The following is a 24,252-nucleotide window of genomic DNA, read 5'->3' as shown; positions in this document are numbered from 1 at the left end:
ATCTAAATTGCATTAAGTGACAGAAAAAGAAAATACTGGACTATCCACAACTCTGGAAGACTACAGTCCCAGAGGCCATATTCCCACTGCGTAAATAAGCCCTTCAAAAACTCTGCCTCTGAGTAAAGAAGAAGTCAGGATGATGCTCCATTTCTCATGCTAAAATTTATGCCAGCTCCACTATACATCTCACAAATGCAGTCTGGTATGTCCTAGTGAGCACAAATTCTGAAAACAGCTACTTTTTTCTCCTGCTGGTCCTAGCTGCTAACAGGCTTTAAGCAGAAAAAAGTAAGACACAACTCTGAATTATCCAATAGCCTTTGAAGTCTGTGACTAGGCATAGTACTTATGTTAATATCTAGAGACCTCAGTCATGTCAGACACATAGAAGAGTCTCCATTCCCTGAGGTTAACCAAGGAGACAATTTGGAATAGCAGTTCAGCAACCAGCTGCAAGGAAAAAGTGCAAGAAACAGTCAGCATGGGGCAGCCAAGGCCACAGCTAGCTTGGCAACTCCTGGGTGCCTACCAGCTCAGCTCCAACATCTCTTGGTTCCATTGAGAAACAAACGTGTTGTGCAATTGTACAAACCCTTGGGAAACATGGGATCTTTGTTCTTCCTTTAAGAAAAATGCTGCTGAAGACTGAGGTTTTCACTAAATTTTATGGAAAATCAAATGAACCAAAATAACAGCAGCCAGTTTTGCCCTGCACGCTTTGATCTCCTGAAGGCCTACCTGCCATGCTTTGTGCCAGACTGGACACCTTATCCTTCGTGTAACCAAGCTGTGATGCCATGCACAGGGCTTGCTGCCAGCTGCCACTGTTCTGAAAAGCATCAAGTGCTTTTGCAAAGATGCCAGCACGAGCAAATATCAGTGCAGCCTGTTCATGTAGCTGCTTCTGAACCAAGTACTCCCCATATGCATCACTGATATCCTGCAAGAAAGTGACAAGAGAAACAAGAAATCAGCTGTAAAGCCAGTAGCAGTCCTCCATTAGCAAAAATTAAGTGCCCATCAACAAAAGTCTACTTCCTCCTCCCCCAAGGTACTCCAGCAAAAATGTTTCCACTTTTAACTTTGTGTCCAGCCAAGGGCTGATGATTAGCACATGGAGACATTTCACAGAGCTGAAGCAAGAGACACTGGGTGGTACCTATCTCCCCACACTAAAGGCTGGGTAAACTACATACTGCAGGAAACCAGTTCCTTCTTCCCCACTCACATGAATGGTTTTTCATTACACAGTTTCCCTGACCCAGCTTACTTCAGCAGTTAAATACTGGCACAAGGGACTATGCAAGTCCTGCAGCTCTCTAGGCACACAAGCTGCTGTGAATCAATACCCTGAACTTCATTACAATAGGCAAAGCTCACAATCTCTATCAAGAAGCGGCAGGTGGATTTGACTGGAAACAAAGACTCCCAATGAGCCAGTTGGGAACAGTCCTCCCCCATGGGGAGAGTCATTTCTGCTTTCACTGTGTTGCAAACAGATTGAGTTTCTGTATTTCTCCTCTTACTTCTTCATCTACTTTTTACAAAGGCTTGTGTCTTATTTACAATATCTAAATCAAATTACATTAAATGCATTCATTTACATTTTATCTCAGCCTTGAGCAAGCTAAAGTTCTTCATTAATACTGAAACCAGTAGGGGGACAGTATGTGCTAGGGAACAGCACATCTTAAAAGTGTGCCAAGCTCTCCAGCACTCTTCAGACTAGTTTAAAGCTAACAAAGTGTCCTCATACAACCTGCAAGTGCCAGACAGAAAGCTGGTATCACAAAGGTGAAGACAGGAAGAAAAGTGTTTCTGTGGTTAACAGGAGTTCTCCAGCACACCACAGGACAGTGCAGCAGAAAATGGACTCCCAGGTGTTCTGTGGGTCACAGGATCAAACGCCTAACAGCCACTCCTTTGATCACCAGACCTTGCAGGGTTAACGCTGAGAGTCATTCCAGCTATTATCTCAGAGGAGGGTCTCAGACAACGAAGGAATAGCAATGACCTGCAGAGCTTGAACACAACCAGCTGCTGTCTCATTCCCACACTCACTCAAGGTGTTGACGACATGCAAACACACACCTGAGACTAAAAGTGTGCACACTGCAGTGTCACATGCTTACAGACCTTGTACTCCTGCGTGCTGGAGGAGTACAGCTTCAAGGCTTCACAATACTGATTCTGATCCTTCACCAAGTTCAGAAGTTCGGAGAAGTGTTCAGGACCTGCAGAAATAATTTATTTTTCATAGCAATAAAAGAGAAAGCGCAAGTCTCTCAACAGTTCCCTGCCAGTCTGGGTTCACTGGATCAAGAAGCAACTAGAGGTGCTTGTGTGGAAGAGCACACAAGCACCTATTCTGCTATTGTAAAATCAAGGTATTCTCTTCCTTGGATTTGCTCCGGTTCTGCCAGCAATATTGACTGGGGACAAGTCACCTACCCCAGGAACAAAACAAAATTTATGCTTCGCAATCACAGAGCAGTACACATCCTTGCTCCTTTCTGCCCAAGCCAATGTACACTACAAAAAACACGTAACAAAAGTAAGTTAACCATCCGCTATCAGGAAGTAAGATGACCTTGTGCAATCCTTCTCTTTCTTCAGCTATTTCCCCCTAAAGGCTCTCCAAAACGGAAATGTTCCACTACAGAAATTCTCCTTAAAGATGCTGCATGTGCAGGACACCTACCACATCTGCTGAGGTGCCCAAGAGCTTTTTTGTATCTCTTCAAGTGCCTGTCTATTGTATATCGCTGATAATTGGTTTCCATTTTCCGGAGGGTATTTAAGAAGGGCAAATATTCTTTTGGGTCCTGCAAAGAATAATAAAAACTGGTTGAGCTAATCCAGTAAGATCCTTATTTGGCCCCTATCTTCACCAAGAGACAGTCCCATATTTGAAATTGTACAATAATACACTAAAAAAGCTTTTTATTTTTTTTTTTTAATGTAAGCCATCTCAAAGAATCAATTCTGTATATGTACTGTTGCCAGGAATAACTAACTTAAATTACCAGGATCTCACATAGACTTCAGCAGTATCTAAACACTGGTGACATTTAAAATGCAAGACTATGTATCATTACCAAATACTGTTTTCTATTAGCTATTATCATCTATAAATTTGCAGCTATAAAGCTGATCAATTTCCCCACAACAAAGGTCATAAGACCTGTTAACATTAATAGGGTGTTTTAACTGATGGACAGCAGGCTCTGCTGCAACATTAGGAAACTCTGAAGATCGTGAAGGGCATTTCCAGTCAGAGATTTCAAATTAAATCTGCTGGAAGATGCACACTATTATGGCCACCACCAATTGAACAATAACCAAAAGTGTACAGAACTGGGAATGCTAAGGCATGCAGTCACAACACTTCTGACTGCAGTCCCTCCCTTCACCAGAGCTGCTCTGCCGTGTTGCTCTAGAAGAGCTCTATTTCACCCTGAGCAGAAGTACTAATTTGCTAAAGAAATATTAATGGATGTAGAGACATGATCCCAGCATCATCCCAAGCACACACAGCACTTCTGAGCAACTGAATCCTGCCTGGGTAGAGAGCTGTGACTAATAAAACATGTGGGCTGATCTGCAGACTACAAAGAACCTTTGGGAAAGCAGAAAAATAGTTCCCTGGCTGGAACTATAAGCCAAGACCTTTTGAGACTTTTCTGCCACCATGATGACTAAGTCAAAGTCATATGTCCCCAAGGAATAATCATACAATTCATTGACATCCACAAGGAAAAGCAGGTACTTCAGTGCTTCTTCTGCACTCACAGCTTTGACATCTTGAGCAATGCTTTCTGTAACAAGATAAAGTGTACAATCAGCAGTGGAACCCTGCTCTGAGGGAGGACGTATTATCAAACACATCCTTGACACCAGATAGGGACCATCAAACTAAAGGCTTATGCAATCTTCCAAGAGGGGTTACTTTGCATTTCCTAGGCTACTTCAAGGACCAGCTCAAGCATAGTAACTTGTCACTTGTTGCATACTTAGCAAGTCAGAAATATCAGCACAGAGTAAAAGCAAAATTTGCCAGTTTAAGATATCAGGACCCAGAATGGGAACCTCCTATTCCATGCTGGGGAACCAGAGTTCTGACTGGAAAGAGAAAACAGCTCCAACTCTGGGCCATCTGCTGACACACCTAGATAAAAGGATGAGTTGAGGGCATGTACAGCAGTGTATCTTACAGCAGATATGTTGCTGCATTAACATACAGCTAGTTTCAAGCACATTTTTCTGACTCCATGAACAGCCACCTTTAAAATAGTTTTCAGGGTGAACCATGTTAACAATGAAAGCTCCTGCAAACCACCCCATTTTCAAAACTTTTGAGTTCCAGATACAAAACCTCGAAGATCATGAACCTTCTGGAGAGCAATTTCCAGTTCTGGAGGACTTTTTTTTACATGTGCTGTCAGTATTGATAAGCAGTATCTGAAGAAAAAAAACCAAAACAACAGCAAATGAAAAAGTGAGAAGGCAGAAACACTGCTCATTCCTATTTTAGCACAGTTTGTGCAAGTTCTAGCTTACATTTCATTAAAAAAAACCCCAAAACAAACAAAAAAACCCTACTCAGGTATGTCTATCTTTTTACAGAATGGCAGGAAAAATGGGAAGAGAACGGAATATACCACAAAGGTTTTCCCTACTCAACATGTCTTCCCAAACATGTCACAAGACTGGAGGTGTGTTCTCAGCAGAACGAGCTTCCTTACCATGCCAGCCAGCATAATGGAGAGAGAACACCTCTCTCTGAAAGCTCAGGTAGCTGGACACAGTTTTCCAATTGAAATTTGGCATGAAAATGGTCTTTTTATAAGATAAAAGCTTTCTAGATTATTTCCACTTTCATACATTGCACAGGTACTATTTCAAAACAGCTTTCCCAGCCAAGGGGATGCTTTGTTTTCCAAAATAGTTTGCTGAAAACTGTGCAAGTTTTCAGGGTTCAGCAGCAACACACTGTTGCCCCTCTATCCACTGTTTCACATACAAGCTGCCAATGGTTTAACACTGCTTCACTAACCACTATTATTATCCTGTTTTCCCACACTTTATCCTTGTCCGCTGTTGATTCATCCAAGGCAGATGGTTAATAAAAAAGTACTAATTCACAAATATGCAGAAGATTTACAGAAGTAATTCAGTCTCAAAATGGAACAGCTGAGAACTTTCTGAAAGACCAGCTGCTCCAAAAAGACAGCATCTCCTTGAGATGACAATCTTGCCCATGTCTCTCTGTCCCCTACACCACACAGATGGCTCCTAAATTGAGTGTATTTCTTAAACTCTCGTAAGCATCCTGCACCTACTAGTTTAATTCTTGTAGTAAAAAGTTGTGCTCATTGGATGTTGTGGTTTTCAGGACAGCATCCTCAGCAGAGGAAAGGTATGGTGGTGTAAGCTTTGTGGAGCACAGGCTCACGTCAGAGGCCCTGAAGCAAAATAACTGATGTTAAGGGCAGCTTCACCTTCTGCAATGAGAAAATAAGAAGATGCTCACTTTTGAGGGTCAATGTGTTCCATGGCAACTCTCATCACATCACAAATGAGGTTTATTTTTTTCTGATCAGGATGTTGGCGTGGTTGAGCATTACTGCTACCATTCAGAGATGGGTACATAGTCTTTGTGAAATCTTCTTCTCTAAATAAAAAGAGATGCCATGAATACCAGCATGGTCCATCACACAGCCCAGCACAAAGAAAAGAACATTAAGAAACACAAATATATGCAGAAAATAACTACTCAACAATGTAGCTCATATGTCATTCAGTACTGATACACAACCTGCCACACTACTAGGAAGTTCTCCAGTGTCTTGCGTCCACCCCAACTGATTCTCAGCCAAAACAGGCATTGAAAAGAACTGGTCAGAGCAACTACTTTAGCTGTACAAATAATCAGAAGACAAAACTTTTCAAGATACAGTTGTTCTACTTAATTCATTACTGAGATGCTGAGCTCACAGCACTTCTGAAAATTAAGCCATTTGCTTTTATTTCTAGACTAAGATTTAAGGTCAGGTCAAAATTTAGAAATAAAACAGAACAGCTAAGTGATAGCTCCAGTTCCTAAACAATTACTTACCTCATCAAGCTTGGGAAGTCCTGAAGCTACCAAGGCCATAAAGCCTCTTGTCACTCAACCTTTGAGAAAGAGGTCAGGGGACCTAAATTGGGAATCTAAGCAAGTACCTTAGCCTCAAGGCTTCAGATAAGCAGTGCTGTCTTGCTACTTTATGAGGGAACAATTTCTCTGTTCACATTTATCCCTGTACAGCAAACCAGAAGACAAGTAAAAGCAGTCAGATGATGTACTAATCCCTTGCTGGAAAGGTCTAATAGGTGCCTGCACGCTGGAATTCCCAACAAGACACACTGACAGTCTCTGAAACTACTGAGCTTACTTGAGTCTTGATGACCCAACATGCCAGTTTTCTGACTCCTTGCAAGCACGCTGAAGAGCTGCCAATATTTTGACAAAATAATGTACCACCACTGATTACACGTATGCTTCCATATACAGATTATACTCACTTCAGTTCTGTGAAAAACAAGTTGATATAGTTCACAGAATCTATTTGCTTGATAAAGGTTTCTGCATTTTCCAGAAATACCTGAAATGAACAGAAAGTACTACTACTGTTATTCTGAGTAAGTACATTAAGGACAAGAACTAATTCAAAGACCTTCTCTGAATGTACAAGATGAAGAGATGCTAAATATGATCTGTGTGCAGAGGATGCAGCACTGCAGAGCAGCCACCTCTGCTCAAAGCAGAACCGACAGCACCACCTACTCTTTTAAGCCCACTGTCCAATTTCAATGGATTCCAGGCTAGGTGGATATGGAAAATAACGCAACAAAAGTGGGCATACTTGCCTTGGGGTTGTGGTCATAGAGAAGATTGAGGTTGATTCGCAGCTTCCTCATACATTGAAAAGCTTCCTTGAACATAAGCCTGGAGGAATGAATCAAGTGGGACAGTTTACATAGTGATAGGTACAGTATTTGCAAACAAAGGCAACCGACTACAGGTAAGCACAGACCCCCTGGGAAGGGAATATCCTAGGCACTAAACTGTATAGATTGCCTTTCAGAAAAAATGTGCAAGCTCAGTCTTGTTCATTGCCAGCCTCTGCTGTGGGACAGTCCAGCATACCAGGTTGAGGAAGCAATACAGGCCATGCATTATTTTCTTCTCTTAAAACAGAGAACTAAATTTTAATCTAATGGACCAACTTGTGTTGCAGAAAACTTTAATGTAAATCGATTGAACAAATGAAATACAAAAACCAGCAAGCTTCAAGTGATTGAGATGTCTGGAAAATGGAGCAATTGAAGATTTCTCCCACCCACACAGTCTCAGCACACATAAACCCTTCAGCGGTGAAGTGAGGGGCAGCTTGGACTGCTGAAAGCTGGGCTTCTAGCTGGTAGCCCCAGAAACAGTTTCATTCACACTAACAAATTCCTTTGAGTTTAGCCTCCCCTTGTTCTCCAGCACAAAAGAACTAGCCCAGCCAGCCTCCAACAGCTCAGACTGAGGGAGGGAAGACCAGAATACACCAGCGACATTTACCTGTCTAGCCACTTCCGAATCTGGGCAAGAACCAGAGCTCGGTGGTGAATAGTCTCCAGATTTCCTCTTGGCATCTATAATGCAAGATTCACACAATTTTTTATTTGTAGTTACTCTGCCTACACTGAAGGCAAAATGAGGACTGGCCCATTTTCTAGGCCTGTCTGCTACTTGCACGTGCATGAGCCTATTTGCTCACTTCAAAGGACGTGCAATTTCAGCAACTGCGGAAAAATATCCAGAAATTCTCTCAGCTCAAAACCATTCCTTTCTCAGGAGGCTGGACTCCACTCAACCAGCAAGACCCAGAGCAATCTGATCAAGCTTTCAGAGCCCTGCTTTGAGGAAGATGTTGGGCTGCACACCTCCAGGAGGTGCCTTTCAAATGACAGCCTCCTCCATTCTGTGAATCTCTGTTGGTTCAGAAGAGGGAGCTCAGCACTTCACAAAAGCTTAGCTTTTACGCCAAGGCTAATGGAAGGCTGGTAGCAAATACAGCAAGTAGTAAGAGGTGAGTCTGAGATTCACTGTGAGAGGCCACAATATGTAGCACTACGCTACCTCAGCCATTAGGAATCTGAACAGCCCTTCCCTCTGTACACACCCAGCTGCCTGCGCTGAACCAACTCCCACAGGCACGCTCAAAATCCCTCCGCATCCACCCAGGCAGCTGGAGATTTGTGAGGTGCTGTGCTGCAGCAGTACAGGGAAGCAGCTTTGCAGCAGTACACACATTGCTTGCAGGTTGGCCAGCTGCCCACCAAGATGGCCCCCCTACATCCCCTGACAGCAGACACTGACCTGCAGTATGACCTTTGTGTCCTGGGGCACAACGGTGACGATACGCGAACCTCGCTCCACCTTGCACAGGGTCTCACTGTTGGGTGCAGCACTGCTCAGACCGGCCTGAAGGGCTGAAGACAGCATATTTATCAGCACACATGGCACGCCACAGCACAGTGCCCGAGTCAGGCTTTCCTATGTGGCCCTGAAAAGTCATACTGGACCAACCGAGTCAACAGCAGTGATCTTCAACAGTTCCAGAAAGGAAGAGGACCTCTTAGTGCTAAGCACTGCTGTACACAAAGTAGAGACATGGCCTCTGCACAACGAGATCACAAAAGGTCAACAGAGCAGATGAAAGAAGTGCTGAAAGGTGTGAGGGACTAGTAAGTTCTTATCCCGCCTTTCCCAGGGTCCTCATACCTCTCATAGCCAGATGCCACCAGAATCCCTTCTCTACCACACACCCTCAAACAGCACATGGCCCTTTCTGGTTTTGGATGTGGAGGGATGGGAGAGAATGCAGGGCTAAGCTACTGAAAACAGTGAAAAGACAACTACAGGACAAATCCTGCTCCCTGGAGGGAGCATGTGATACACAAAGTCAGTTCCCCATGCTCCTTGCTCTCTGACAGATTTCTGAAAACAGCTCTCTTCCTCCATCTCTTAAGTGACTCAATACAGCAGGTTTAGATGTGAAAAATGGGATCATCTTGTGGTTACAAGAAAATGGCCATGAGCTGCCAGCAGCAGGCAGCCAGAGCTGGCACTTACCTTTCACTGATGTGTTCTTCAAGCAGAAGCAATGACAGGTGTGGGAGTTGGTTGTCACCAACAAAAACTCATTGCATGTTGCAAATGAGGTGATGTTGGAAGCGACCTGTAGGAAAATGATGAAGTTTATCACAGTGGGACAGGAAAGTTGTCTTTGGCAGAGGAAAAGGAGGGGCAAAAACTTTGGTACCTCAACATCATTAACAAAAAACCGGCATCGATCTGTGAGGCCCAAGATCACCTCCTGTGAATAAAAAGGATGACAAGTATAAGCTATCAGAGTTCACAGCCTTCAACGTGTTTCACAACACTGACTAGCACTGGATTGAAGTACCTTATAATTAGGTACTCAGTATCTCACATGAATTACTTGGAGAAGCTGGACAAGAAGTCAAGCAACCTCTATACCAGCAGGGCTTTACTTAAGAGTCTTTACACACTTCTGGCTGGAAACCCAGCTTGGTCTACCCTGTAACAGAAACTGCACAGTAACAAAATAGAATCAGAAATTTAGTTTTCTATTCAGCAGTGTCTGGTCCAAGATACCAGACGAAAACCATAGTACAGAGCAGAGCAAAGCAACTCCATACTGCATTCACCTGGATGTATGCTGAAGGAAAGAAACCGTGAAACTACCAGAAAAATAGCTTGTCATTCCTTAAGCTGTTGTAACTACCAAGAAGCCATCACCAACAGGGAACATCAGAAGTAGGAGATCTGCAGTAACCCAATGCAAGCCATATTTGTTAATAGGGTAAGTTCAGATAAAACAGAGCAAAAAGCTACTTTAAAAGAAGACTAGGGCAGTGACTGCTGGAAATTTTAAATCTGAAATTTTTCACTCTTCAATGACATTCTTCATTGTATTCATAGAATGAGGAGATAGGGTGTTAACTGCAAGCCATCAGAAATGCTCTAGAAGACAAGGGAATATATGCTCTCAGCTCTGTATAGGGCCTTATGAAGAATGCCATTAAGAAGTATCATTGGACCCTGGGCAGAGGATCATTGTGCACAACTGATACAGAGAACAACAGAGTAGGGAATTTTATCTCTCACAGTCTTACTTACTTCATCACTGATCCTTGTGATAGAAGTCTGCATGCAAGGGTAGGGGAACCAAACCGCAGAGCCACTGCTAGTTTGCCAGGGCTGAAGGACTGGAACAGAAGCCTCTAAAGAGCAAAGAAGATCAAACCGTTTTCCAGCCAGTCAAAGATTCAGACATTACAACCACATGACATGTATTTCAAGAAAACTAGAGCTGGCAATAAGCTACGCTATCTGACAGAGAAGAGGAACGCTGACACAGAAGTCCAGGACATAGCAAACAAGAAGGTGGTAGCTTCTAGGGGCTCAGCAGCACATTTATTCCACTGTGGAACAAAAGAGAAGTGCTGAGGATGTGGCAGTCAGTCAGCACTTCTGAAATCACTAAACCAGTCATCATCTTTTCAAACCATAAAGCCTGAACTACCATTCTCAACAACATGAACAACTTCTTGACACAAATCACTAATTTTGGCCCATTTCTGGGAACAGAGGGAGCATGAAAAGCAGAACCAACTACCAGCAAGAGTCACCCGTATCCCTGAAAGACAAATCATCTCATTAAACCTTTTCAGAAATCTCCAATAACTACGTCTCAGACCAGGTACTTTAATAGGGCCCAGCTTACCCCACAGGTATTTCAGGATCTGTCCATCAGCCAGCTGGAGAGCTACAGTTTTGGTCACTGGACTGCAGCACAGGCTGATCACTTCTCCATGTACAGGCACAGACATCCTGAAGCAAGACACAGAAGACAGAGAACATCAGCCACAGGAGATACACTTTAAAACCTAGAGCCTGCATTTCTTGTGGCCAGATGGACGGATGCGCACCTCCAGCATGGAGGGATACCTTGCTCACATAAGGATTTTCTGCAGTCTTTTCACACCTAAGTCAGCTGATACTGGCACCACAGAACACCAGCAACTCCAACCAACAGTCATTTGCGTAACTGTGCTAGTCACTGCACACTTAAGACACACAGCAAAGCCCACACTTCTTTTGTTCTAATCTACAGTTCATATGCAAATCAGCCTGTCTTTGCTGTGTGAGTGCTACAGAAAGCAACTCTCAGGATCCCTTTGGGAAGCAGATTTCTGTATGCCAGCTGGCTTTCTTTTGTGATCTGGTTCTAGTTGAACTGATCCCACAAAGCCCAGCAGGTGAGAAGAAGATGGAGTAACAAGCACTACCAGTCCCCTTCTGGACATTGATAATGGTGGACAAAGGGTAGAATGGAGGAATGCAGTTCCCTTGAGCGCCTGGAATTCAGAGGAACAGAGACATCCTGTACTGACACAGGCAATGTAGCATATACTGTCTTGTCAGGCTGCATGTAGGCACTAGGATTACAGGCAGGTGCTGACCAGTTGGCAGGTTCGTGAGCTGTCTGATTCTCCTGCAGGAAGACAGCAATTTCCCCAACCCACAAACTCCAGGCTGCATGTCTACTGAGAGACATGAATTCCTTCTAGGCACTGTCCAGAGGGGTTGTCAGACTTCACCCACAACTGACTGATCTCTGTACCTTAAATTCAGGCACTCTTCTTTGGCTCCAGCCCCATGAGGCACTGCAGTCAGATGATGAAGGACAGACTGAGCAGTATGCTGACCCTGACCAACCACCAGGAAGCTGTCATCTGGCAGCCAGGTGAGAAATCGCAGTCCCAGAGGATTCATCACTTCGTTGTAGTCGCTGCCCACATCAACTCTGTCACAAAATAAAAGAGACTGGGAAGCAAATAAAATCTGATTTCAGTAGGCCACCTCATGGGAGAGGCAAAGGTGGTCTTAGGCACAGCCTGGCTCTTCAGACACACAGCCTGGCTAGGAGGGCTCCAGTGCACAAACACAGTCACCCAAAGCATGAATTCTGCCACAGGCTGGGCTGGTGACGAAGGATGAGACCCAGGGAGCACCATTTGTTTTTCCCAGGCAGTACTGCTCCCATGCCAACTGTGTATAGGAACAACTACAGAACAGGGTGGGGGTTTTTTATTTTGTTATTGTTCCTATGCCACACAAGCAACTCTGTCACTCAGTGTGCCATGATCATGGGCCTGGGCACTGCACAGCCATTCCTTTCGCTCTGGGAGGAGCACAAAATCCAACACCACAATGCCAAGAGCACCAGGCACAGTAAAGGCTATCAGGACCAAGACCTCATTCAAAGGCACTTCTCAAGATAAACTGCCCACTGTGTCGTCCAGTCCTTAGCACTAGTTGCAGCCACAGTGTCAGCACAATGAAACCCCTTTATCTGACAACCTCTTCAGAATCTTGAGACAACTGGTCAGAGGGGTGACCTCTAAAACATCCAGCCAGACACTACTGTTACAGTGTACTAGTTCTACATTACCTGTAGGTTTTATCCAGATATGGTGTTTCCATAGCTGTTTTAAATCCACTTCCACCCACAGCTCCAAATCTGACAGTGGGGTCATTCACTAAGCTCTGCCCTAGCAAACACAGAACAAAGCAGAGTTTAGAGATTCTGTCAAAAAAGCAGACCCCCCCGCCCGATCTTCATTCTTATAAAAAAGTAGATGTTACAGGAAACTCCTATGAAAGTCAGAAAACACCATCCCTACAACAGCCTCATCTCACAGCACACTGAGTATTACACTGTATACAGCACTGCTTTGGGAAGTGCTGGCTGCCTCACATACACTCTAGGCAGCTGCTCTCAGACATTTCCAGTGTTAATCAGTAACATGCCATCCAAACAGAGTACACAAGATACCACCTGCTGCACTTTACTCAAGCCAAAGCTGGGCTGGGGAATATTAGCAGCATAACCACATATGCTTATGCGCTGAATGCTGGCTTCTCACAAAGCCAACACGCCACCAAAATACTCCTCTGCTACCAAAACTACTGGAGATAAGAGAACTGAGCTTCAGCACATAGCTGAACCAGATACATCTCACTCCTGACTCCTAAAAGCTTAAGCGACCATCACCCTACTAGTCCCCCAGGGTATTGCTGTCAGGGACAGAAGGCTGGCTGCCTTTAGCAAGACAGTGCAACATGCTCTCACCATATCTGTACACAGAGATCTTGTTATCAGCATCCAGGACAGCCATGTCTCCACTACGTTTGGGATCTGTGTGAAATGCAACCTGATTAACAGCCTGTTGGAGCTGGAGCTCATAGGTACACATGGGTGGAGGCACCACAGCATGTCGGAATGCTGTGACAAGCACTTTATCTGTGGAATAAAAAGAGAAAAAACCCACCAGCTGTAACACAGTCCAAATGCCAGCGATGCTTTTGTTAGTAGGAAAAATTGAAAGTAGGAACAATGTCACAGGAAAATACAGTTGCCGTGCTTTTAGCAGTTAACTCCATTGAACCACCTCTGAAGCTTCCATCAATTACATGGTGTCCCTCATAATCAGCTTTGTAGATAAAAGAGCTAACAGAAGAACTACCAATAATCCCATCCAGACTGCATCCAAAGACTACGCCACCTCTTCTGACCCTACAGCTGTAAAGCAGTCTCACTGCTTACCTCCGTCTATGACAGCCACATTTGCCACATGCTGGCTGTTCTCCCCCATCCCATGGTCTGTGGTCCAATGCCAGTCATAGAAGAGGTAATGCCAACCCTGGCAGAGTAGATACAGTCTGTATGGGTTCTCTCGGTCCCACAGCAGCGACACCAACTGATTCTTCTCCAAGCTACCAAAATGTAGACTTTGCTTCAGGTACCAGTGATAGTTCCCTGTGGTCCACAGCTGAACTATAGAAAAACAAATGGTTACTACAGACTGCTACTTGACATCCATCTCAAACCCTCCCCACCACCACTGCTCTTCTAGGGATGGCTTAAGTGCAATGAAAATAATAATCCTAGCCTTCAGCACCCAATCTGTGTCATACAGCACCCAGCAAAGCCCAATAAGAAAACTTAACAACAGACTTAGTGCAAAAGTCGGTCCTAGAATTCTTTGAGCTCTCCTTGGGAAAAGGTACCCATGTTTTACCAGAGGCTCACACACCTTTAGCATCCCATTAATACCTCTTCCAGTTATCCAGTTATAGCAGCCTGGAAGATGCTTTGAGCTCAGGCTGAACTATCAATTCTTCCTGACCTGCACATGCATCTCAAAGCTGTAGGTAAGCCTCCCCATTGCCTCCTAACCTGCAGAGAATACCCACTGCCAACCACATCTGCAGGCAAGTGTAAGAGCCAGAGCCTCACACAGTGATCTCACCGTAACTGTTTGGGTTGGAGTTTTCCACCTTCAGGTCTTCCAGCCATATAGCCAGGATTGTAGAATCTGCATTCCAAAGCAGTTCATTAACCTGCAGAAACAAACACAGCTCTTAGTGATACTGTTGCTTCTGTGTAGGGTGGGTATGCTTGCAATTGATTTGCAAGACCATGAGTTGCTCCTTATTTTTAGTAATGTAAGGTGCATGAATTAATATACTAACATAGCCCTCATGTACTGCAAAGCTCCCACTTGAAGCAGAACCTGTCACAGTGGTTCCACACAGCTGAAGAGGTGATACAACTACAAAAATGACAGCAGTGTTCTCTTTGCTTTCCTTGGCGCTCAGGAAGCATCTGCCAAAAAGGCCTCTTGGCATCCAAACACAGAAACTGAAGTACACCCTAGCAGTATTTTCTCACTTCCCTTGTTTGGAATAATGTATTTCACCTTACTCTTGCACCAGCTGACATCCTGAACAGTGTTTTTTAAGCATTTGCCTTGTAGAAAGTATACCGAGACCAGAACAATCCCTCTGTATTGTCTCTGAATTAAGGGCCTGCAGAGAGCATTGCATATTCTCCAGAGGCTTCTTCACTGTTCTCTTTTCAGGTAATTTTTTTCCATTAGGACCAGCACTAAGGGTTAAGTTAAAAACTTCCTTCTAGAATCTGGAAAAGATCTAGTCCTCCTCCCCATTACACTCCAATTAAATAAGTTAATAATAAAAGCCCAGACACAGCACTTACTTTAACCTGCCCTTTCTGGAACGGGAGGGTGAACTCCCCATGAAGAAGTCCGTTCTTCTCAAAGAAAACCACATCATAGCTGTTGTTTTTTTCTTGTGTGGATGCTATCAGGTTTCCAGAGGGCCTTAAAAAAAGAGCCAAATGAAAAGTGATTGTTCACCTAATCACTAGCTGTCATTTTAAAAACACCAATCATCTTGCATTTTCTCCAGAGACATGAAGAAAAGGGCAGCACTGTTCAGACAAAGTCATAGGTCCAACACAGATATTTTCCAAGGCTCATGATATGGTCAGGTGAGCAAGTAAATGTCAGCACTGGGAAAGGGACCTGTAATATTCCTCTTTATACAGTTGAGTCCAAACCTGCTTGACAGTGAGATTTTGCAAAGAATCTATCCCTTCTTCCCACATGAAATGCAAGTACAAGGTTTCTCAGGGTGTAAAGGGCTACCCTTCTTCATGCTGGATCAGGAGGAAGCCTTCTGCGAGTTTTGGGAAAAATAAAGAAACATAGGAGAAATGAAATTGATGTTGACCAAAGACTGTGACCAGGGAATAAAAAGCGACACACTGTGGCCAGCATGCAGACTGCTTTGCTACTTACCTCCAGGACAATGCTTGTTCTAATCCTGAGACAGGCTCACTTGTTGACTGCAGCACAAGCTCTCTGTTCCATACTCGGACCTTCCGAGCACCTACAGGTTGAGAGAGCAATGAGACAAACATCTAAGAAAGCACTGGGAAGAGACTTTTCTAATTTTATGAGTAGGAGAGCAGATTTTGATGCACATGAATAAAAAGTTTTCTCTTGCACACCTTCGGGGTAAAAACTTAATTCTGTCTCAGGCACTTCTCCCACAGTAACTCTGTGACTCTAAAGGAACTTAGTAAGAATTTCAGTCTGGTGTGGCTCAGTCATAGCTGTTTTCCCCTCCAACTTTCACCACAGAAATGTGAAAATCAAGTGTAAGATCCTCTCTCATCTGAAGTACTGAAGGCAAAAACCCAAACTACTTAAGGGCAGTGCAGTCTCATGCAGGTCAATGTGTTGACCAATAAATTTAAAACTGTTAGGTAGTATTTATCATGGAAGTCACACAATTGCAGCCTTACAAGAAATGTATGTGCTCATCATCTCTTTGGCTTTAGGGCAAAACCTAGGGAAAAGTATTACCGGTACCTAAACTAAGATGTGCAAGGCCAGACTGCTAGGATGAGGCACAGTGGCTACGGCAACCGAAACAGATTCATCCATTTGGCACTGGGAGCCCATCAGAGACTGCTTAGGGTTTAAGCAGTGATTTAACACTGGTGAATGAAGAGTTCAGGTAGTAACTACCCAGTAGTAACCTCTCCTCGCTTCTCACTGGACTGAAAACCAAATGGCAAAGAAAGTGTTCAAAAGAATGTGCCTGTACAATGCCTCTGAGAACACCAAAACAGATACTAGAGCAGTTACCTAGCCGAACTCATCCTTGCTTCAAGTGGCCAAGAGACCATGAACACCAGCCAGTTCTTGCCTTGCCTAGTTTCTGCTTAAGAAGCCTCTGACACATATTGGCATTTCAAAGAAGTTTGGTCCCATACCTGTCTCTGGACAGACAGCACTCACTGCAACAAACTGCCCATCCCCTCTCCATGTCACCCGAAGCCTGCCGTCATCCCAGGATGAAGTAGGTGACACTTCCTAAAGTCACACAAAAGAAAGTTGCATCAAAGATTGGGAAGGCAACTGCTGGTTTTGTCTAAACAGACTGTATTGCTAAGCCAGCTTTTTTAAGAGCCTTGGCATGAAAGTAATCCATTAAAAAAATCTTAAGGCTGCAAAGTTAAAAATTCATTACTCAATGTTATTTTAGGAAATCCTACAATTAAAACTGTAAATCCAATCTGCTCCTCCTGCAAGTGCATATGACTGTCTTATTCACATGATCACACACTATCCTTCCCCTCCACCAGGGTCTCTGCTTATAAACCAGCTGTGCATAAACTGGACCCAAGGGTGAATCAGGGTTCATGACTGATGCCTGCAGTCACATCCCCTAGGAAGGAGAAAGGCATGCCATCCAGGCAGTCTGTATGGCAAGACAGAAGCTGGGATGAGAAGTAGTGATCTTCCAAGCAAACAGGTTCTTCACAGAACAACACAGGAAAAAAACAACTCAAAACAGAATGCACATAAAGAGGCAGTTGTTCAAAGAAAGGTTTAACTTTGTCAAACTAGGCACATTGTCCCAGATACAGCCTAGCCTCATCCCGTTCCTACTAACAGTAAAGCTGGAACAGGCCACATTTCATGTCTCTATATTCCAGCCTGCCAGGTTTCAGCAGGACAGTTTTAATTTGAAACTTAAAAGACAGTGGAGTGTTTTAGCTACCTGATAAAAGTGTTAGACAAAGGAGCGAAGAGCCAAAATGTGTATGTCCATGGAGCTGCCTCACATGACTGGCGATGCTCAGCAGCCCAAACCCCTCTATTCTTGCCTTTTGGGAGCTCAAACTACTACTAATTCTGCTCCTCTCAGCCAAACAGCATGGTATTTCTCTTGGTCATACGAACAGTTCAATACATAGCACACATTCAGCAAAATCTGTTCCACCAACTCTTAAATATGGCTTTACCTCTGCAAGCACTAGTGCTTGCAAATCTTTCTTTCAGCTCTGTACAAACAATCATAAGTACTCTCAGCTGCTGCTTGAATAAGGAGAAGGACAAACCCGCTGGATTTCAGATAACAGAAACAAACAGAAGAAGCTTATGAGGACAACTACCAGAAAGGTGCTGGCAAGCTGGAACCACAGGAATAACAGAAATTCCCTTTATACATGTTTTCCCAGAGACAGCATGGACCTAACATAAAAGAAGGAGTACAATACCGTCTGTTTGCGATGCGCTGCCTGTTTTCCCTCTGATCCATGAAACTGTGTTTCCTTTTTACCCCAGCCAAGAGCAACAAACTTTCCTGAAAAAGAAAAAATCATTGTAGTGGAAGATTTACAGCACTACCCTGTACCATGTAGTAAACACTACCACAGCTCCAAGACAGCCACAGCTTCCATTGATGTTTAATTCTGAAAACCTGCAGGAAATTCACATAGCCCAGGAAGTCCTCTAGTTCAGGAAACTTCCCTGAATTTACACTGACAAGTAAAATATTAGGGTTCCCCCATAGCTGCCCAGCAGCATTAGTCTAAAACGTCTCCTGGGCCCTAGTAAGTGCTCAGCTCCCTTTCTTTACTTTCTATGTGCTTACAACACACCAATGACATCAGTTTGAACAACTTCATTTCAGTGCACCTCTCACCTTCCCCAAACTCATCTTGGTGGATCTGCTTCTCAGTAATTGGTTCAAAATCCCTTGTCATCATGATGAGTGTTTGCTGACCTGCAGGGCAGATGTTAAATACAGCATTGGTAATGGTATCTCCAGCAAATAAAAACTTGATGTTCTCCTATTGTTGTGTCATGGACTTGAATATAGAAATATTTCTAATGGTTATATGATACTGAAGAGAACACATCCTTCAAAGCAGAAAATCTCAAACTGGAACAGAACACTTTCAAGTCTCTCTCTTCAAAAACATGCTTCCTGGCCTAACCTTAAAAAGTTCTTTCCACATTCAAAATAAGCACCTGGCACCGTTAAACATTTTCTCTCAAGATATGAAAGACAAGGTGATTGGGAGCAGCTGGCACGGGTTTATGAAGGGAAAATCGTGCCTGATGTCCTGATAGCCTTCCACAATGAGGTGACTGACTTGTGGACACGGGGAGACCACTGGATGTCATTTATCTTGATTCTAATATGGCTTTTGATACTGTCTGCCGTAACATCATCATAGACAACCTCATGAAGGACAGGATGGATAAGGTGACAGTGAAGTGGACTGAAATCCAGCTGAACTGCCAAGCTCGAAACCTTGCTATCAGTGGCAAAAATTCCAGCTTGAGGAATTCCATCAGTGGCATGCCCCTGGACACCAGAGCCAATGTTTAACATCTTCATTAATGACCTGGAGGATGGGACCCTCAGCAAGTTTGTAGATGACACAAAATTGGAAGGAGTAGCAAGTACACCAGAAGGTTGTGCTGCCGTCCACAGGGACCTTTTCATATAGGCAAAATGGGCTGTCAAGAACCTCATAAAGCTCAGCAAGGGAAAAAGCCGGGTCCTGCACCTGGAAAATAATAATCTCAGGCACTAGGACAGATTGGGAGCCAAGAGGCTGGAGAGCAGCTTGTCAAAAGAAGTGGCCTGTGTTTCTTGTGGGACACCAAGTTGAACATGAGCTAGAACTACACCCTTGCTGCACAGGTGGCCAACCGCATCCTGGGCTGCATTAGGAGTGTTGCCAGCAGGTTGAGGGAGGTGATCCTTCTCTGTTCAGTGCTGGTAAGATATATGTGCAATGGCAGCTCCAGTTTTGTGTTCCCCAGTACAAGACAGACAAGGACATAAGTCCAGCAAAGTGCCACACAGTTGATTAATGGCTGGGAGAATCAGTCACATGAGGGCAGGCTGAGAGAAGTCAGGCTGCTCTGGAGGGAACACTAAGGGGGAATCTCATCAGTGTGTATAAATCTCTTATGTGGAAGGTGGGGTACAGTGAAGGACAGAGCCAGACTGTTAGTGGTGCTAAGGACAGCACAAAAGGCAACGGGCACAAACTAAAATACAGCAAATTCCATTAAAACACAATAAACCAAATTTTTACTGTGAGGGTGGTCACAGACAGGAACAGCATGCCCACAGAGGTTGTGGGGTCTCCGTCCTTGAAGATACCCAAAACCTGACTGTGCATGGTTCCCAGCGACTTGATCTAGACTTGATCTAGACTTGATCAAAGAATCTGCTTTGAGCAACGGGGTTGCAATAAGTGATCTCCAGAGCTTCCTTTCAACCTCAAGCATTCTGTGATTCTGTTTTGCTTGAGGCTAACTTTATTTGCTAGGTGAGACACATCTGTAGCCGAGGTGAGCCTGTGACGTGTGTATTTCCTACAAAAGGATAAGAAGTAGGTTTTTTTACTAAGAAATCAAATGGGGATATAAAGCAGAAGCCTTTTATGTTTTAGAAGCAAGATTAAATATACTTCCTTGGAAGGTCTGAAAGACTAATTACGGTTCTGTAAAACCCAGGTTTTTGGGTCTGAATAGCTTCTGCCTGGACTACCAAAGCACCTCATGAATCATTAAATGGAAACTCACATATAGGATCAGGTGGGGTTTTTTCTCTAAGCCCGAGTCCAAATTTCATACCTTTGCATTTTGTCTCTTCTATGTTAAACTTAACTGTGTTTTACATTTTGGCCATAATTTGACTCCTAAAGGCAGAAAGTTTACAGGCTGTTGTTGATACCTGTTGCAAGCAAAACAAGCTCTTGGTCAGGACTCCAGCTCATGGTACTCAGACCACTGTCCACACTTCCAACGCATTCCACCTGCAAGACCAAAATCAGATCACAGAAGTGCAGAATACTAGTGCAGCACCATCCCAGCAGAAAAGCAATCAGTCACCAAGGCAGGGAAATCCCTTCCTGCTTAGAAAAGTCACAAGTCTTACTTTACCCTTTGTGTTAAACGAAACAAAACAAACATTTCTACTCAAAGATGGTTCCAGAATGTTTACGTATGACAGCCCAGGTAATCTAGAGATTAGGATTTTCCACGATACACAGTTTTAGTAAGAGCTCTGCTCTGCAGCTCTCAGTCTTATGTCAGTATGTATAAAGTTAACACTAGTATTGCTGAATCAGGTCTGTGGTTACATTGGTAAACATACTTAAATCACAAAACACAGACATAATAGTTCTTTCCTAGAGAATTCCAATGGGCAGGTAAGGGACACTATATCCATTAAAACTCTGACCAGCTTGCATGCGCTGAACTTGATAACTGTATATAGCTGCACTAACTTCAAAGTTCATGAAAAACTGGGCCAGTTTTACTGGGCCATTGTGAGTATATAAGCAATAGCAGTGAGCAGAGAACTTCTGTCATGCATTGTTACCCTGATTTGCGAAAGGCACGGAACAGAACAATTGTGATAAGACAGCCAGATGATACCATTCAAGGAATTAAGCTTCAGTGTCACAATCTTTACAGGTAAACAAAGTGGGACTGAGCACTGGTGGGCACAGTAACTGTCACTCACATGCAAAATGTTTCAAAACAAGCACAGTAACCTTCAAGACTTCTTTCTTGGTGCTCAGATTGCACCAGAAAAACTTTAAAATTGAGAAAGTAAGCCAAAAAGGCTTGAAATAAAGGATCTCAAGTTAAACCTCAACTCTGACCCAGAAAGACTGCAAGACAATTCTCAGGTACCACATCTTTTGTTAAACTCTATTCCCTTATGACAAGTTTTAAGTTGCAATACGGGATGCATTTTTCAGGTACAGCTGATTGTCTGTTTAAGTGGTATCTGCAAATGAAACCCAAACAAGAACAAAAACAGGTGAGCTGCAAATAACCACAATCTGACAGCTAACCCAGACAGACCACTACCATCTCATGCCTACCTACACCTGCACTGTTGGGCTGATGCAGATTTCAGAGGGTGCTGCTGTGGTATGCAAGAGTCTTGCTGAAGATTGTACACATCTGACACTGAGGAAGGAAGAGAAAGCAAGGATCTCAGTTCCTGCCATGTTTACTCAGCTAAGATATTTTGCTTTCCCTTTGGTGTTTTCTAGGGCTTTTTATTCCAAATGTTATTCAAATCACAACACACAACATTTTATCCTCTCTTCAGTTAAGGCATGTCAGCATGATGTTCTGTACTGACCGATAATAATAAACAAGGTAGCTACACTATGAGTTATGAATGGATTACTTTATTCTGTACCTAGTCTCAGCAATATCCTATTTCTGAAAGACTGTCTAGTGGAGCATGTGCTGCTGGGTGTATGCAACAGACCCCTGAGCAAACATACATTACTAGGGCTGTGGACAGAGAAGTCACCATTTCAGTTCTGGTTCTTTTACAGAGTGTGTATTTCGTCCTTAATCCTGCTCAAAGCTCCCACAAAAATCAGCTCATCTGTTCAGAAAAGGGAGACTAATCACAGCTATGTAATATACAACCATCCCCTGAAGAAATTAAAAAGTGTCATCCTTCCTTTTGAAATCCCTCAGTATTGTTGTGTCCTTCCTGCCATGTTACCTGCTTTGTGCTGAGATTGCACAGTAGGATGTCTCCAGCTGCTGTAGCAACACACACACACTCCTGCTCTGGAAGATCTTCAATACCCACGATGCAGCCACTTCCATCCTTGGGCATGAAACCCTCCGCAGTCAAGGAAACTTCTCTTGTCACCTTGACACAGAGAGGCCAATCACTTATTAAGTACATACCACTGGGATTTTTTCAGAAATGACAGAGTAACATCCATGAGTATATTTCACCGTACTGCAACTGCACAAAACATTACACAGCAGAAGTGACTATGCACATAGCACCAGGGAACAGACGATGTGCAAGTATGTATCTTCACTTTAGCACTGGAAACTGTGAAAGTCTTCTTACATTAAAGAGTGCTAGACAGACAATAAGAAAACTCAAATAAGGGAGCAAATAATAAATGGCAATAGTATGACCTCCAATTTGTCTTGCCATTGATCTTTCAACCCCTTTTTCAATACTTCTTCACACAGTGTCAACATTAAGAGGTAAATGGGTAGATGTCCCAGTACTTTTAAAGGGTCATTGAGACTTTACAGACGCAGCATAAAGAAATTAAAAGGAAAACCATTTGGATGTGCATTCAAGCACAGAACAACAAGAAAATTTTAGCTAAACTAGCTGTCTCTAGCTTAGCTGCATCAATGTTTTACACATCCAGTCATGTGGAAAAACCCCACAGTAATAAAGACCAGAAGTAATGCCCCCTGCCAAAACAGAAAAGGAAGCTGACATACTTAGCAACTTCAGATAGGCTTCAGAGGTTTGGTTTTTTTCTAATTCTAGAAAGATTTCAGTTGATATGACTTCACAAACAGACCACAATGGAATTTTCAGAAAACACTCTTTCTTAAAAATGAGATTCCAGGAAAGCCCAAAAGTTATTCTGTCAGCTAACTTCAGACCTGCACACACTGAAGGAGACGCCTCAAGAGTTGCATGGTGCTTCCAGAGAAGGCGCTGCAACAGTTCTAACAGGAATTCATGGCTCAACTGCACTTTTTTTCTTTAGCGATATGTTGGGGCTTTTTCCCTACAGCACGGTGTCAAAAGCTTCCTCACGTACTCTTCAGTAGCCCTTTGCCTGTTTGCTTCTATTTTGCGAGTTGTGTCTCCGTTTGCCAGATTAGGCTGAAGATCACCACAGGAATGACCCCCGTCAAACACGACCCCCCTCCTGGAGGCAGATTTAGCATTTTAAAAGCACAGCAAACTGCTTCAGCCACCCAGATCACCGCGCAGCCTCAGAGCCCGCTTCCCCGGCACCCTGAGGCAGCGACAGGCGCTGGAAGGAGCCGCAGGAGGCTCTAAAACCCCGCCACCACCGCTACGGACAGCGGGACGCACCCTCGGGCAGCCGCCACCCCCCGAGGCGGGCACCCACGGGCTCCCGCTAAGCGGGGCCCAAAGGCTTCACCCCAGCTTTGCAACGGGCGGAGCAAAGCCGCCCCAACAACACGTCTGCAGCGACGCGCCACAGCCGACAGGCACGGGCACGCTGCCCCGAAGCCACAGCCCTGACAGCGACAAGCGGGCACGGCCCCCGGTGCGCCCGGGGGCGGCTCTCACCGAGTCTCCGGCGGGGCCCAGCTCCAGCAGGCCGTACTGAGAGCCTACGAGCACCGCGCCGCGCTCGGCGCTGAGGCAGAAGCACTGAGGGGTGCCCAGCGAGGCGGCGGAGCGGCGCCCGCCAGTCCGCAGCAGCCGGAGGTTCCTCATAGCGGAAGGGTGCTGGGCAACGCCGCGCTGCTCACGGCGCCGCCATCTTCTCCACGGCCGGCGGGCGGGCTGGCGGCGCCAGGGCGCATGCGCGGGGCGGGCGCGGGGGCAGCCCGGCGGCGCGGGCTCGCTGCGCGGGGGGCGCATGCGCGGGGCCG

General features: G+C 44.5%; 1 protein-coding gene across 2 annotated transcripts in view; it reads right to left on the bottom strand.

The window, feature by feature from the left end:
* ELP1 (elongator acetyltransferase complex subunit 1) overlaps window positions 1-24,165 on the bottom strand; it is a 32,365-nt gene extending 8,200 nt beyond the window's left edge. Inside the window, exons 1-27 of one of the 2 annotated variants that reach the window (XM_037372829.1) lie at window positions 23,945-24,165; window positions 22,358-22,510; window positions 20,552-20,633; window positions 18,497-18,577; window positions 18,069-18,154; window positions 16,779-16,878; window positions 15,796-15,886; window positions 15,192-15,315; window positions 14,443-14,533; window positions 13,737-13,967; window positions 13,263-13,433; window positions 12,582-12,681; window positions 11,751-11,933; window positions 10,851-10,957; window positions 10,244-10,347; window positions 9,363-9,416; window positions 9,173-9,278; window positions 8,417-8,529; window positions 7,616-7,689; window positions 6,916-6,994; window positions 6,571-6,650; window positions 5,537-5,677; window positions 4,379-4,464; window positions 3,673-3,821; window positions 2,705-2,828; window positions 2,140-2,237; window positions 742-943 (exon numbers count right to left, since the gene is read on the bottom strand). In XM_037372829.1, the coding sequence (XP_037228726.1) occupies window positions 742-943; window positions 2,140-2,237; window positions 2,705-2,828; window positions 3,673-3,821; window positions 4,379-4,464; window positions 5,537-5,677; window positions 6,571-6,650; window positions 6,916-6,994; window positions 7,616-7,689; window positions 8,417-8,529; window positions 9,173-9,278; window positions 9,363-9,416; window positions 10,244-10,347; window positions 10,851-10,957; window positions 11,751-11,933; window positions 12,582-12,681; window positions 13,263-13,433; window positions 13,737-13,967; window positions 14,443-14,533; window positions 15,192-15,315; window positions 15,796-15,886; window positions 16,779-16,878; window positions 18,069-18,154; window positions 18,497-18,577; window positions 20,552-20,633; window positions 22,358-22,510; window positions 23,945-24,094 (3,160 nt within the window). In that variant the 5' untranslated portion in view covers window positions 24,095-24,165. The remainder of the gene's footprint in view (window positions 1-741; window positions 944-2,139; window positions 2,238-2,704; window positions 2,829-3,672; window positions 3,822-4,378; window positions 4,465-5,536; window positions 5,678-6,570; window positions 6,651-6,915; window positions 6,995-7,615; window positions 7,690-8,416; window positions 8,530-9,172; window positions 9,279-9,362; window positions 9,417-10,243; window positions 10,348-10,850; window positions 10,958-11,750; window positions 11,934-12,581; window positions 12,682-13,262; window positions 13,434-13,736; window positions 13,968-14,442; window positions 14,534-15,191; window positions 15,316-15,795; window positions 15,887-16,778; window positions 16,879-18,068; window positions 18,155-18,496; window positions 18,578-20,551; window positions 20,634-22,357; window positions 22,511-23,944) is intronic. The other variant, XM_037372830.1, reaches the window with a different exon arrangement.
* Between the last annotated feature and the right edge of the window lie 87 nt (window positions 24,166-24,252).

This window comes from Falco rusticolus, chromosome Z, assembly GCF_015220075.1.
Source record: "Falco rusticolus isolate bFalRus1 chromosome Z, bFalRus1.pri, whole genome shotgun sequence".
Taxonomy (NCBI): domain Eukaryota; kingdom Metazoa; phylum Chordata; class Aves; order Falconiformes; family Falconidae; genus Falco; species Falco rusticolus.
Note: the sequence above shows the minus strand (reverse complement) of the source record. Positions and strands in the feature narration are given on the sequence as shown.